Genomic DNA, 12,572 nt, shown 5'->3' on the forward strand with positions numbered 1-12,572 from the left:
CATGGATAATACTCAGATCCTCTGCTCCAAAAGCACAGGCCGCTGCTACCTGAGCAAAAGGAGACTCTCCTTTGGCTGTTAGCAGTTCAGGGTCTATGACAAACCATTGAGCGGTTCTGAATCTGTCCAGGAGAGGGTAGTGGTGAGTATAGTGCAAAATGACTAGTTCATTAAAATGTGTACTGTAAATGCAAATTAAACTAAAATTGGGCAACATGGACCACAGTCTGGAAAATACATGACACGCCTCTCATTAAAGTCGAGTATAAAGGAGAAAACTCTCAAATTAGATAATCAAAAACTAATTGTGTCCCTGCCCTTGCCCCCTCAAAAAGAACAATCAGACTTTGTTAGTATCAAAAAAAGGATTTCCTATTAAGTTGAGATTTTCTGTCTAATCATTTCTCAGATGCATGAACAGAAAGGCCTGTAGCATAATAACAAACAGGGAGGATAGTATGATCCATCTTTTTATGTAATGTAGGGCCATTAAGGCATTTTGGCACAATTCTCCTATACAGTTCTTGTGCACACCCTGTATATGTGGCTCTCGGCCCAATCCCTAACAGACCGGTCACCACAAGCACAGTGGGCACCGTTAGAGCATCTCAGCCCAGACATCAAGGACTGAATGGGCATGTGGACTGACGTCCCATCTTGAGGCACATGGGTGGGACAGTGTGGGAGCAGACTGTCCTACTGCTGTATATTTATACCTGTTTGGTGGCCCTCTGCCTCCCAAGCTTTGACTCTAGCCTGCTACACAAGTACTAGATTAAGGTTCAGAATGCTTGGGGGGGGATTGTTTTATTACTGGCTTGCACTGTTTTATTTCTTAAACATGGTGCTCAAGCACATTGCAAATGAAATTTCCGTATGGTGCACCACATGACTACTGTAAAAACCCCGGTGGCTACTTGTCCTATAGAAAGAGAAGCCATCAATGAAGGTCACACAGGACATCCAATAGCAGATAAGGACTTTGCTCCTAAACTATCTTCAGACTCGTGTGTCCTACTGGGATGGATTCAAATAGGTGTCCTAGAAATGAAGGGCTCTGTAGCCTATTACCAACCCCCTGAACCATCCAGCCCCATTCTTCATGACCAGGACATTTACGGATTATTTCCTGTCTCACCAACTGGTCTCCTTCATCCTCGTGGTACAGAAGGGGCTGCTTAAGTGGCCGGCGGATGTACGTGTGTGTCGTCGTGCCCTGGAAGTAGGTGGCTGCAAACTTTGCAAATTTGTACTCCGAAAGGTCTTCCTCCTCTTCCTCGGGGAGGGGCAAAGCTGCGTCTAAATCCTCTTCCTCTAGCTCCTTTTGGGCTCGCTCAAGGTCCTGGAGAGGGAGGAAAATATACACGCCCGATTTGGTTTAGTATCTTTAAAAGCTCCCTCACCCTGCACCTGACGTTGCTCCCAGTTCTGCCACTGATTTCAATAGGGCCAGGATCAGTTCTCAGGACAAGAATTGGCACAAAGGACCCAATCCAACTCCCCTTGAAACCAGTGATTTCATAGATTATCAGGGTTGGAAGGGACCTCAGGAGGTCATCTAGTCCAACCCCCTGCTCAAAGCAGGAACAACCCCAGACAGATTTTTGCCCCAGATCCCTAAATGGCCCTTTCAAGAACTGAACTCACAACCCTGGGTTTAGCAGGCCAATGCTCAAACCACTGAGCTATCCCAAGGGAACCTGGATCAGGCCCACGTGAGGTCTATAGATACTTCTTTATCCTGAGGAGAATCCTCTGTGAGACAGACTCCCAAAGGAAGCAGCAAGTGTGAACACACTGGAAAAAGAGTTATGATGAGCATTCCAAGAGCTAACCATTAGGGTAACAGGGTGATGATGCTGAACCAAGGTGGGATGGATTGCCATCTGTCCCAAAATGTTACTCTGAGCAACACTAGCAAGCCCTGTCTGTTGCTCCATTCTCTATGCAGTACCTCAAAGCCATTGGGTGCCTGTCCTTCCTGGCCTGGCAGAGACGAAGTGGTCCCTAGGAATCCAAACATTTTGTCCACCATATCTGAGTCGTTCACTGGCTCGTTTCGGGCCTTCTCCATTTTGTCCAAGAGTTCCTTCTTCCGACGGGCTTCCTCCTTCTCCTTCACCTCTCTCTCAGCATCTTCCCGGGCCAGCTGGGCAAGGCGTACCTAGAAGAGAACGGGTACACTGACTAGAGTGCATTCTCTGGCAAGCTGGTCCCAAATTCTGCAGCTTGGCCCCTTGGCTTTAGAGCAGAAGGATGGTCTTGGGGTTAAGGCACTAGATTGAGACGCAGAAGATTGGAGATAAATTCCCAGCTCTGCCACTGACTCACTGTGTGACCTGGGACAACGCACTTAAATCTGTGCCTCAGTTCCCCACCTGCAAAATGGACACAGCAATGCTTCTTCCTCTCTTCTTTTGACTATTTAGAGCCCGAGATGCAGGACTTTTACTCTATGTACATACAGCACCTAGCACAGTGGCAATGTTCCAGTGACAGTTGGGGTCCTTTATACAGTCCTATCATACCAAAAATAATAAGCATAATCTGTGGCCTTGTGGTGTGGCAGATCGGAAATTCTGTGCTAGCTTCATTCAAATGAAAATAGGGAGGGCTTTACGGAATCAAATACGAACAATATAACAGGACAGCAAGTCCTCATACTAATTTATTGGGATGCTGCCTTCAATTGACCTTATTCTGCCCCTACACTCTTCAGCAGGAGTAGAATCCAAGAAAGAGAAAAGTCAAAACGTACTTGGTGCTTCTTTTCTGCTTCCTCTTTGGCTTTCTTGGCACTCATCTCCTTCCGGAGCCGTTCCTCTTCTGCCAGACGAAGCTTCTCTGCTTCCAGGCGGCGGTGATACTGGGAAACAAAACACAAGTGGGCTTTTAAAAAGGCCCTTAGCACTTTTGCCCTGCTAACATCCAGATCACAGGCGCACGCAGTACAGACACGAACACAGCTCTGTCCCTTGGTATGTCTCAAGGAACACTAACATCATGGGAGTCAGTTTCTAGCCAGAGAGAGGCTACCAGCTTTCACATTGCTTTCTGATTTTTATTTCATTCTGTCACGATCTTGGGGAAAGAATTTGTGTTCTGCACTGCCTTACACACAGTCAGTGATCCGCACTAGTGTGATCTGCCTCTCTCTACGATATTTAGGGAGCTGGCCCCTAGGGTAACCACAGTCTTTTGTATCCTGGAACAAACATTTGGGGCATGCCCATATTAGCCTTCCAAAAAGCGTTAACTAACTCAAGTTAATTGGCAATCAGATAACTTCAGGTTAAAAAAATCTAGTGTAGACATACCCTTAGACAGAGAGACACTGACAGCTAGACAAAGGCCGTAGGATGGATGTTATACAGGAGGGGTAGGCAACCTATGGCACGTGTGCCGAAGGCAGCACACGAGGTGATTTTCAGTGGCACTCCCACTGCCTGGGTCCTGGCCACCGCTTCGGGGGCCTTTGCATTTTAATTTAACTTTAAATGAAGTTTCTTAAACATTTAACAAACCTTATTTACTTTCCATACAATAGTTTAGTTATATATTATAGACTTATAGAACGAGACCTTCTCAAAACATTTACTGGCACGTGAAACCTTAAATTAGAGTGAATAAATGAAGACTCGGCACACCACTTCTGAAAGGTTGCCGACCCCTGTTATACAAACTATCATGTTCTGGGGAAACCAGCCCTGTTGGTCCTGTTAACTGGCTGCTGTCTTTCTCCATCCCGTGTGCTAGCAAACAGCATTTCCTGCATGGTACTTACTTCTCCCTTAAGGCGTTTATACAGCCTCCGTGCAATCATGCCCCTGGCATAAGCCTGGACCGTGAAGACAGCCCAAAGGCGATGGCGGAAGGCCCTGCGCACCAGGCAGCCCCGACACCTTGCCTGGAACTCGATGATCCGTCTGCGAGCCATGTGGTACTGCGTGTGGAGTTTGCGGGAACGGTAGAGGGCCTGGAGCCTCAGGAACCCAATCCTCATCTGCAAAGGAAACAGGATTAAGACACTGGGCCGCTGAGGGTCTCACCAGCCATAATCAGATTTTCCTCGCTCATCTGCCCTCTCGCAGCTGAAAATACAAACCTGCTGAAATTAGCAACAAGCAAAGACACCCCCCCCCCCAAAAAGCAGGGGAGAGCTGCTGTGAGATGGCAGAGAAACAAAGGGCTCCTGGATTGTGGGGCCTGATCCAAAGCTCACTTAGTCAATGGGAGTTTTCCCATTGACTTCCATGGGCTAGAGATACAAGCCTTTATGGGCTCAATGACCCCTAATGCTTCTCGCGCACAGTCTCCTCCCTGTGCTTCCCTTGAGAGGTTTGGCGCTCAAGATCCCCCAGATCTACGCAACTCTCAGGGCAGTCACAGTTAGTAAGGGCCATGCACAAGGAGGCCCAGCATCTCCCCCTGCCTCCTGTCATGGCTATTACCACTACATTGTCTCGCCCAAGGGGTTCCACATCACAGGAGGGAGCACTTACGTTGATTCAGTCAGGGATAGCTTATGCTGGGTTGCGTGGGGGATGATACTGCAGAGAACAGCCATCCCTCTGGCCTTGAATGCTCCCATCCCCAGCCTGCCCCCTGCACACTTCTGCAGGCCAAATGTCATGGCACGCCCTCTGCAGGTCTTCTGCTGGGTCGGGTCCAGAAGAGGATCATATACCATGCCAGGCACATTCTCTTCTTCCATCCCACCCTCCCTATTGAGTTCTTGGATCTGCCGGGCTTGGGAATGCTAAGGGGGCCTGTGTAAATACCCAGGACACCTGCGCAGTTTTGGATGGGGTTGTGGAGTGGGGGGACTGTCAGCAAAACATGGCTGCAGCTGCAGTAAAGTCCAAGGGACAACCTGGATCAGGTGCATTTCCAAGGACAGAGCTACACCGCATCCACCAGCTTTAATACTGGCCCTGAGTTTGCAGCCTCCTGAGAAAGAACATAAGGCATCCGGGGCCACAGGTGACCAACTGCTGTAAGATGGGTCCAACTCATGACAAAGGCGTGAGGAGGACAACCAAAGAGACGGTCGCTCCCTTTATTCAGAACAGAGGGCAGCGAGGGTGTAGCTTCCCCCCTTCCACCGAACACACTAGCCAGCTGTCCCCTCTCTGACCTTTCCCCTCAGGGGGAGCTTAACTGGACCGAAAAGGAAACTAATATCTGGATCCTAGGCAATGAGACCAAGGCGGGAAGAGCGTAAAGGAGAACTAGCAACACTTACAGCACCATAGTTCTTTCTGCAGTTATGTCCCCGCCAGTATCTCTGAATCATCAGGGCCGAATGTCGCACTTTCAGGAAATTGGACCTGGAAAGGCATTACAAACACGTGTGCTGGTCTGCTGGGGGTTATCGTCACCTTGGCCAGCAGGGAAAGCCGGCATTGTTTACAGACTGTAAGGAGGGCAGCTGGAGTAACCTCCACGCCCTTGAGCTCAGTCGGCTGCCGGATAATGCCAGTCCCAGCCTTCCTTTCCCGCGCAGGAGGAAGCAGAGGCATTGTAGTGGTACTATCACGCTCCTCTCTGCCCATTCCCTATGCTTCGTCCAAAACAGGAACGGGAAGAGCAGTCCAAATGTGCCAGTCCGGTGCTAGGTGATCAATGGTCCTGCCCTGAACTGCTGGGTGACACCTTGGGCCCAGGCTCTTGTGACTTACCCCTCGCCTCCCCTCCCCCCCCATCCTTTGCATTTGGAATCTTCCTCACTCTGTTTCCTCTAGTCTTAGATTTTAACTTCATCTGAATGAGGACTGTAGGACAGATCTGCAGCTGGCATAAATCAGCATAGCTCCATTGACGTCAATGAACGCACCACCATTGACGCCAGGTGCGGATCTGGCCCCTTCTGTCTTCTTGATGTTCCAGGAGGTGCACAGCACACATTCAGGGCATGAATGAAATAAGAAGTTGCTAGTCCAAACACACACCAAGCCAGCGCCAGAGTCAGGGACAGGTGACAGAAGCCCGGATTGCTAGTCCCCGGCTTTGAGCAATACTCAGGGCTGCTTCTCTAAGGACAGGAGTACGTCCCAGCGTCCTTGGCCATCATTTTCTCTTTACCCCACATGGCTATGCAATGTGCTTTACATGGGTTGGCTTCCTGCCTCTCATCTCCGCAGCGCCTGGTTTTCAGTGGGAATGGCTGTACAGCACCTTGGGCTTTGGGATGAGTTGCACTGTAACATACTATTGCTCTTTGCTGCCATAAGGCTGAATATCACCCCCCTTAGTCTCCCACTGGAATTTTGTCATTGACTTCAATGGGACCAAGATCTGGCACAGAAGGTCATTTGGAATAGTCTGCTAGTATAACTAAAGTTGGCCAATGAAGAGTGCCTCTGCTGAGTACAGAACAGAAATCCTTACTCCCATTGTTCTGAAAGTTGGCAACCTGAAAATAGATGTTAATAATTTCCTTCATGCTCTGAGCAGCTCCAGCACCGGTTATAGCATAATGTCAACCCCTGGAGGGCTTTATCATGCTTACCGCGAGCTAAAGCAGTAGGCCAGACACACTGCGAACGGGCAGAGTAAGCTAGTGGTACCTGAGGCAAAGAGGACATTGTTTTTGCAGAGTGCCATGAACCAGAACATGGTGTGCCAGTCAGTCGCACTAACAGATCCCCCAATATTCACCAGGCATTTCATTGGCATATAATACCTGTCTTTAAACCCACGAACCACCTTCTGGATGAGGATGACCTTGTCTGTGATGGCCTTGTCCCTCTCAATCTCCAGCAGCATATCATGGTGATCCTGGGGAATGAACCGGCGCACAACAGTTACCCTGTGGCCACTGGCCATCCCATGACGGGAACGGAGGGATGGTATAAGGCTCTTCCCCAGAGGTCAAATCTAAGGACGTCCAACTTTACAACTCACTACGTTTGGGCCTCTACAGCACAGCCACTCACCTTCCGATCAAGGAGAACTGGACTTGAATCTTTCCAGCTCATCCGTGCCACGTCTAAATATGCCAGAAGGGGTCACCGCTGAGCATCACCCCTTCATCCCAGAGGCCGCATGCACTGCAGGGCTTAGTAACAGCGCATGAGTGAATTAAGTCGCCCTCTGATGTTTGGCTCACTACGCTCTCAGCTGACGAGTCAGTCAAGTGAGGTTGCTACCATGCACCTGATTCAGTAGCATTTCCCACCCACGTTGTACAGGTACTAATGACTACACAAGGAGCAGGGCACTGGAGAAGACTGTGGCAAAGCTGGGAGCAAACTCCGAGTCTTGGTCCACTGCTCTGACTACTAGACGTCACTCCCTCCTCCAGTAAAGCATAGGAGCTGCAAAACCTGGACATAGGAAGGAGGGCTGAGGACAAAACGGTACCCCTTCACTCTGCGTTTCCTTGCTTTTGTGGAATTCAGTCAAGTCACGTGATTCTAGCCTCCTTTCTATATCATCCAAATTGATTTCTATACTAGTTTCTTTACTGGCTGTTGCAGGAGCTGGGTGCATCTATACAACTTTGCATGCTTCCCGTTTTACCCAACCTTGCGCTGACCTTCAGAACCTGTTCGTTTCCCTATTTCCTGCCTGGACAGCTGCAGGATCCTGATAATGCTCTCTGGAAAGGAAAGCTAAAGGGATGTCAGGAGCAGTTTCTAAGAAATAGCTGGGGAGATGTTTAAAAATAAGTGAACAGGATTATATCTGAGAAACACTAGAGAAATCCCATCTGCCGCCCGGCTCGCTCCTTGACAGCTCGACCTTGTTTTCCTGGAGGGATTTAGAGATGGGATCGTAAAAACAAATGCACGTGAGTAGGGCCGTCAGAACAAGACAGCTCTTTGTTACGCTGCCGCTGTCTCATTGTGCCGCACAGGGCCCTAGATCCAATAGGCAGCACTGCACTGGCCTTGCCAATCCCGAGGGGCACAGAGCTGCTGATCCTCTGCTTGGCACGGCAGGGACCTTTCTGTCACTCCCACTGGCTCTCTGCTGAGCCCGATCCCTCTCTCTCCCCCACATAGGTGCCCCAGGGGTTATGGCAGCCTTGGGGACCAATGTCGCATCTGTCTGACAGAGCCTGATGATAAGGGCCTCGGGAAGAGCCTTGGAAAATGTCAGCGGGTGGTGGAGGGGAGGGGATCACAGGGCATCTGTGCTGCCCCACCATTCCCTACTGCTTGTGCAGAGAGTGGGATCTTTGGGCCAGTGGGCCCCTGTCCTGGCTTATGGAGCTTTCAGGAGCTGTCAGCCAGCCCCAGCACGGGGGCAGGGGGTGGAGTGAAGGGAGCAACTCAACAGCTCAGCTCTCTCACTGTCTCCATGGGTGTCAGTCAGCCAGGGAGCTTCCCCTCACCCCTTCTCTGCAGGGACCTGGGCGGGGCACTGCCTACGCCCTCAAGCCCCTCCTGGGTGATTCTGCTGCCACGTCTGGCAGTGGAGTCATTGTCCCTGCTCTGGGGATACAGCTGGGCAGCCACAAAGCTGCCTGCGTTCTCACAGAGGAGAGGCCTGTGCCGCTTGGGATATGACCAGTGCCGTGTGTGCGCATATCCCAGCCAGGCTCTGTGCCAGCAGAGTGCCAGGATTTCACCCATACTCTGACTCCTAGCTCTCACCTGATCTGGATCCAACACCATCTCCTGGCCCAGTCCCCACCAAATCAGGCCAGAGACCTGGGTGGTGGATGGGGATTAGTTCTAGCTATGTAACCTGCTACTAGGATGGGTGTTAGAGTCCTTCAAAGCTAACGGCAGATGGCAGAACAAGGAGTAATGGTCTCAAGTTGCAGTGGGAGAGGTCTAGGTTGGATATTAGGAAAAGCTATTTCACTAGGAGGGTGGTGAAGCACTGGAATGGGTTACCTAGGGAGGTGGTGGAATCTCCATCCTTAGAGGTTTTTAAGGTCAGGCTTGACAAAGCCCTGGCTGGGATGATTTAGTTGGGGATTGGTCCTGCTTTGAGGAAGGGGTTGGACTAGATAACCTCCTGAGGCCTCTTCCAACCCTGATATTCTATGATTCTAACAGCCACTCAATGCAAGGACAGCCTGAAAGCACCTTACCTTCAGGAAAATCTTCGTCTTGCCAATCTGCCAATCATCATCTTTCCCCAGCACCGCTTCAGCAATTCGCTGGCACGTTCCACGCAGGTCACCCTAGGGGAAATGGGGCAGCGGGACATAGCAGCCTACGGCTCACATGAACACCAGCCGCCTCTACCAGCTATAAACACAGGGCAGAGTCTGATCTCATTTCCACCTGTTTTACACTGGTGTAATCTAGTGACATTAATGAGGCTCCTCCTCATTTGCATGCTTCCCTCTCCTGGCTGGCCTAGAAGCAGTGACTGAAGATGACGATTCATTCTAGTCTCAATCCCCAATCCATGACAGTGGCTGTCACTGCTGACTAGCGTATATACAGTAGATGTGCAGTGATGGAGCAACACAGTGGGCAGCACCGTGGCTTGGAGAGTCCTGGGCTGTGGTGGGAGAGGGAGGAGGCACGCCGCCTCAGTGGCAGGGTCAGAGAGTAACACCTACAGAGGCCTGTGGGGAGCATAGGGAGAGGTCCTGCTCGCTACACCTGTTGAGTTGATGTAGCCAGCACTTCCCCAGTGCAGCCATGCCAGGGCATGTGAGGGGCAGGCCATGCCCAAAAAGGCCCCATCCCTGGGCTGGCTCGTTGTATCAGCTGTGCTCCCCAGCCATCCCTCCGTGGGCTCCCTCTGGTCCCTGTGAATGTGGTGCCTGCATGTTTCAGGCAGTACAGGCTCATCCAGTTATTTTAACTGTTACTGGGGCTTCTGAGCTCAGCTGAATCAGTCTCACAGACGCCTCATCCTATCTAAGGCGCTTAGATGGCCCCCGTTAACATAGTAACTGAGGGCCTCACAGTCTCTCATGTGTGTATCCCCACAACCCCCCTGTACGACATGGAAGTGCGAGCCCCATTTTACAGCTGGAGAACTGAGGCCCAGGGACTAAGGGCCTGATTTTTAAAAGCACTTAGGGGCCTAACTCCCATTTAAATCAACAGGAATTAAGCACTTAAATACCTTTGAAAATCTGGTCCTAAGCCACTTGGCCAAGGTCACACAGGAAGTTTGTGGCAGAGCAGGGAACTGAACCCAGGTCTCTGGCTAGCACTCTAACCACTGGGTCTTCCTTCCTCTTGACTTTCTCCAGGGCATTAGCACAATGTTTTTTGATAAAAATCCAAGTCACTGCTTAAACCTGTACCTGCTTGTACGCCGGCTTCACCCCGGGCATGAGGACACGATACCTGTCCACAAACTCCACGAAGCTGTAGCGGATGGGATAGCCAGCCCTGCGGATCCGGATGGTCTCCATCATCCCTGAGTACCTCAGCTGGCGAACACACAGCTCCCGATCAAACAACTGGGGAGGGGAAAAATCAGACTGGAACACCAGGGGCTCTTTTGGTTCTGATTTCAAACCTCGCTGGCCTGTGGACTGGCTTAAGCCGTACCATCCAGCCTGAATGTGGGGAACAATCCGAAGTCTTGTGGGGGAAACAAATACAACATCTTCTCCATAGAAACTTTAAGGATTGCCGCATGGGAGGGCCTGAGGCGCAGAGCACATTTGTTTCCGTCCCTTTCTTTAACTCACACTTGCACAATGGGATCAAGAAAGGACCCATAGCGTGCTGCAGGGAACTGGAAGGGAACGGGGAAGGCTGTGTGTTAGTGTTCCCGCTAAATCCCTTCCCTTGAAGCAGAAAACGAAACTGCTTTGGTAAATGGCGTCGCTTGCAGGGCCATGGTGTTGGTGCGCATTAGGGATAGTGGAGTTCAAACTGTGTTTGGGGCCATTCTTATTAATGAACAACGACAATAAGGGCTTGTTTACACTGGCAAGTTTCTGCGCAGTAAAGCAGCTTTGTGCGCTCAAACAGCAGATGTGTGCGCACGGCCAAGCCACTTTGTGCGCAGGAACTCCTCAGTAACAGCGCTGCAAAAAAACCACCTTGACGAGAGTCGTAATGCTATTTGTGCAGAGGCCCCAGCGCTCTATTGCCAGTGTAGACATTTGATTGCTTTCTGTGCTCTAATTGGCCTCCGGAGCTGTCCCATAATGCCTCGCGTGACTGCTCTGCTCATTGTTTTGAACTTGACTGCCCTGGAGACATGCTCCCCTCCCCTTTCAAAGCACCTTTTCTGACAGCCCTTGGGTGCTGTGCTGATCTGCTCCGGGGCACAAAGCAAACCATTAATGTGGAATGCTCGTGCTGTTGAACACAGAGGCAGGGGTGTGTGTGTGTGTGTGTGTGTCAGCCCAGGGAGGGAGGTGGGGGCTGATGTCGGGGTTTCCCCCTCCCCCTGCCTCAGGACTGGTTGCTTCGTGCCGCTGTCTGAACTTACAAGACAGCATGCTGACACACTTTCTGTCCCCCAAAACACACTGTGTCTCTCCACTCCTCCATGCACACACACACTCCCTGTCACACACTCCCCCCCCCCCAACTTCCGTTGAAAAGCAACTGGCAATGTAGTAGGATGCCCATGGAACAATGGGATTGGGAAACCTGCATCATGTGGGGCTGTGCCTGCTCCGGGACACAACCCTTAATAACGAGCTGAGAAAGGGAAACTCACTACAACGGCCTTCCCAGTCAGTTCTCTCAGGACATCACAGACACACACCTCAGACTTGGAGGGGCAAATCCTGCCCCCTGTTCCATGTGTGTTGGGGGGTCTGACTTACTGGGACCAGTTCAGGCCTGCTGGAGAGGAGGGGGGCAGGATGCTGCTGGGTCCCTGCACAGGTCTCTACACCCTGAGCACCTCAGAGCTGTGCTCTGTGAGGGATCATGTGGGGGTTAGTCATTATTATTCAAGTATTCCAGTAGTGCTCAGAGGCCCCAGGCAGATCAAGGCCCCATTGTGCTAGGTGCTGTACAAATATCCTGGCCCCAAATAACTTACAGTCTTAGTATAAGGTGTAACAGGCAGGTGAAAGCCAAGTTGGGGCTAGAAGTAAAGATGAAATGACAATAATACAAGCAGGCTTGGTCTCAGCCCACCCCCCACCTCGCCACTATGTGCTAGCACTGCTCAAGGTGGGCATCATGGATTGGAGACAGGAGAGATGCAGAGGGAGCTTGGGGGACTCTCTGGTCATTTCTCCTCAAGGAGCGGATGGGTCGGAGCCCTGAGGCCGCAGTAGCAGCCTTGATGCCATTCTCTTATGGCAATTTGGCCCTGTCATTTGGGAAGCCAAAAGGGAAGAAAATCCTTCCCTAATTAACAAAGCAGGAGTTTTAGATTACAGAACGGCCTGTGTCTCAAACCTTCCGCTGTTGGAGAGCCTGCGGGGAGTGCCCTTAATATAGGGTTACCATACGTCCGGGCCAAATTGCCATAAGAGAATGGCATCAAGGCTGCTACTGCGGCCTCAGGGCTCCGACCCATCCGCTCCTTGAGGAGAAATGACCAGAGAGTCCCCCAAGCTCCCTCTGCATCTCTCCTGTCTCCAATCCATGATGCCCACCTTGAGCAGTGCTAGCACATAGTGGCGAGGTGGGGGGTGGGCTGAGACCAAGCCTGCTTGTATTATTGTC

The 12,572-nt window shown here is 51.0% G+C and overlaps 1 protein-coding gene across 2 annotated transcripts in view; it reads right to left on the bottom strand.

Moving 5' to 3' along the window:
• The window catches only part of MYO7A (myosin VIIA), a 106,456-nt gene that overhangs the window by 45,352 nt on the left and 48,532 nt on the right, over positions 1–12,572 (bottom strand). For both annotated transcript variants that reach the window (XM_034759124.1, XM_034759123.1), the window contains 8 exons: positions 10,229–10,387; positions 9,050–9,142; positions 6,686–6,780; positions 5,246–5,330; positions 3,785–4,003; positions 2,759–2,866; positions 1,955–2,164; positions 1,139–1,342 (listed from right to left, as the gene is read on the bottom strand). In XM_034759124.1, the coding sequence (XP_034615015.1) occupies positions 1,139–1,342; positions 1,955–2,164; positions 2,759–2,866; positions 3,785–4,003; positions 5,246–5,330; positions 6,686–6,780; positions 9,050–9,142; positions 10,229–10,387 (1,173 nt within the window). The remainder of the gene's footprint in view (positions 1–1,138; positions 1,343–1,954; positions 2,165–2,758; positions 2,867–3,784; positions 4,004–5,245; positions 5,331–6,685; positions 6,781–9,049; positions 9,143–10,228; positions 10,388–12,572) is intronic.

This window comes from Trachemys scripta, chromosome 1 (genome assembly GCF_013100865.1).
Source record: "Trachemys scripta elegans isolate TJP31775 chromosome 1, CAS_Tse_1.0, whole genome shotgun sequence".
NCBI lineage: Eukaryota > Metazoa > Chordata > Testudines > Emydidae > Trachemys > Trachemys scripta.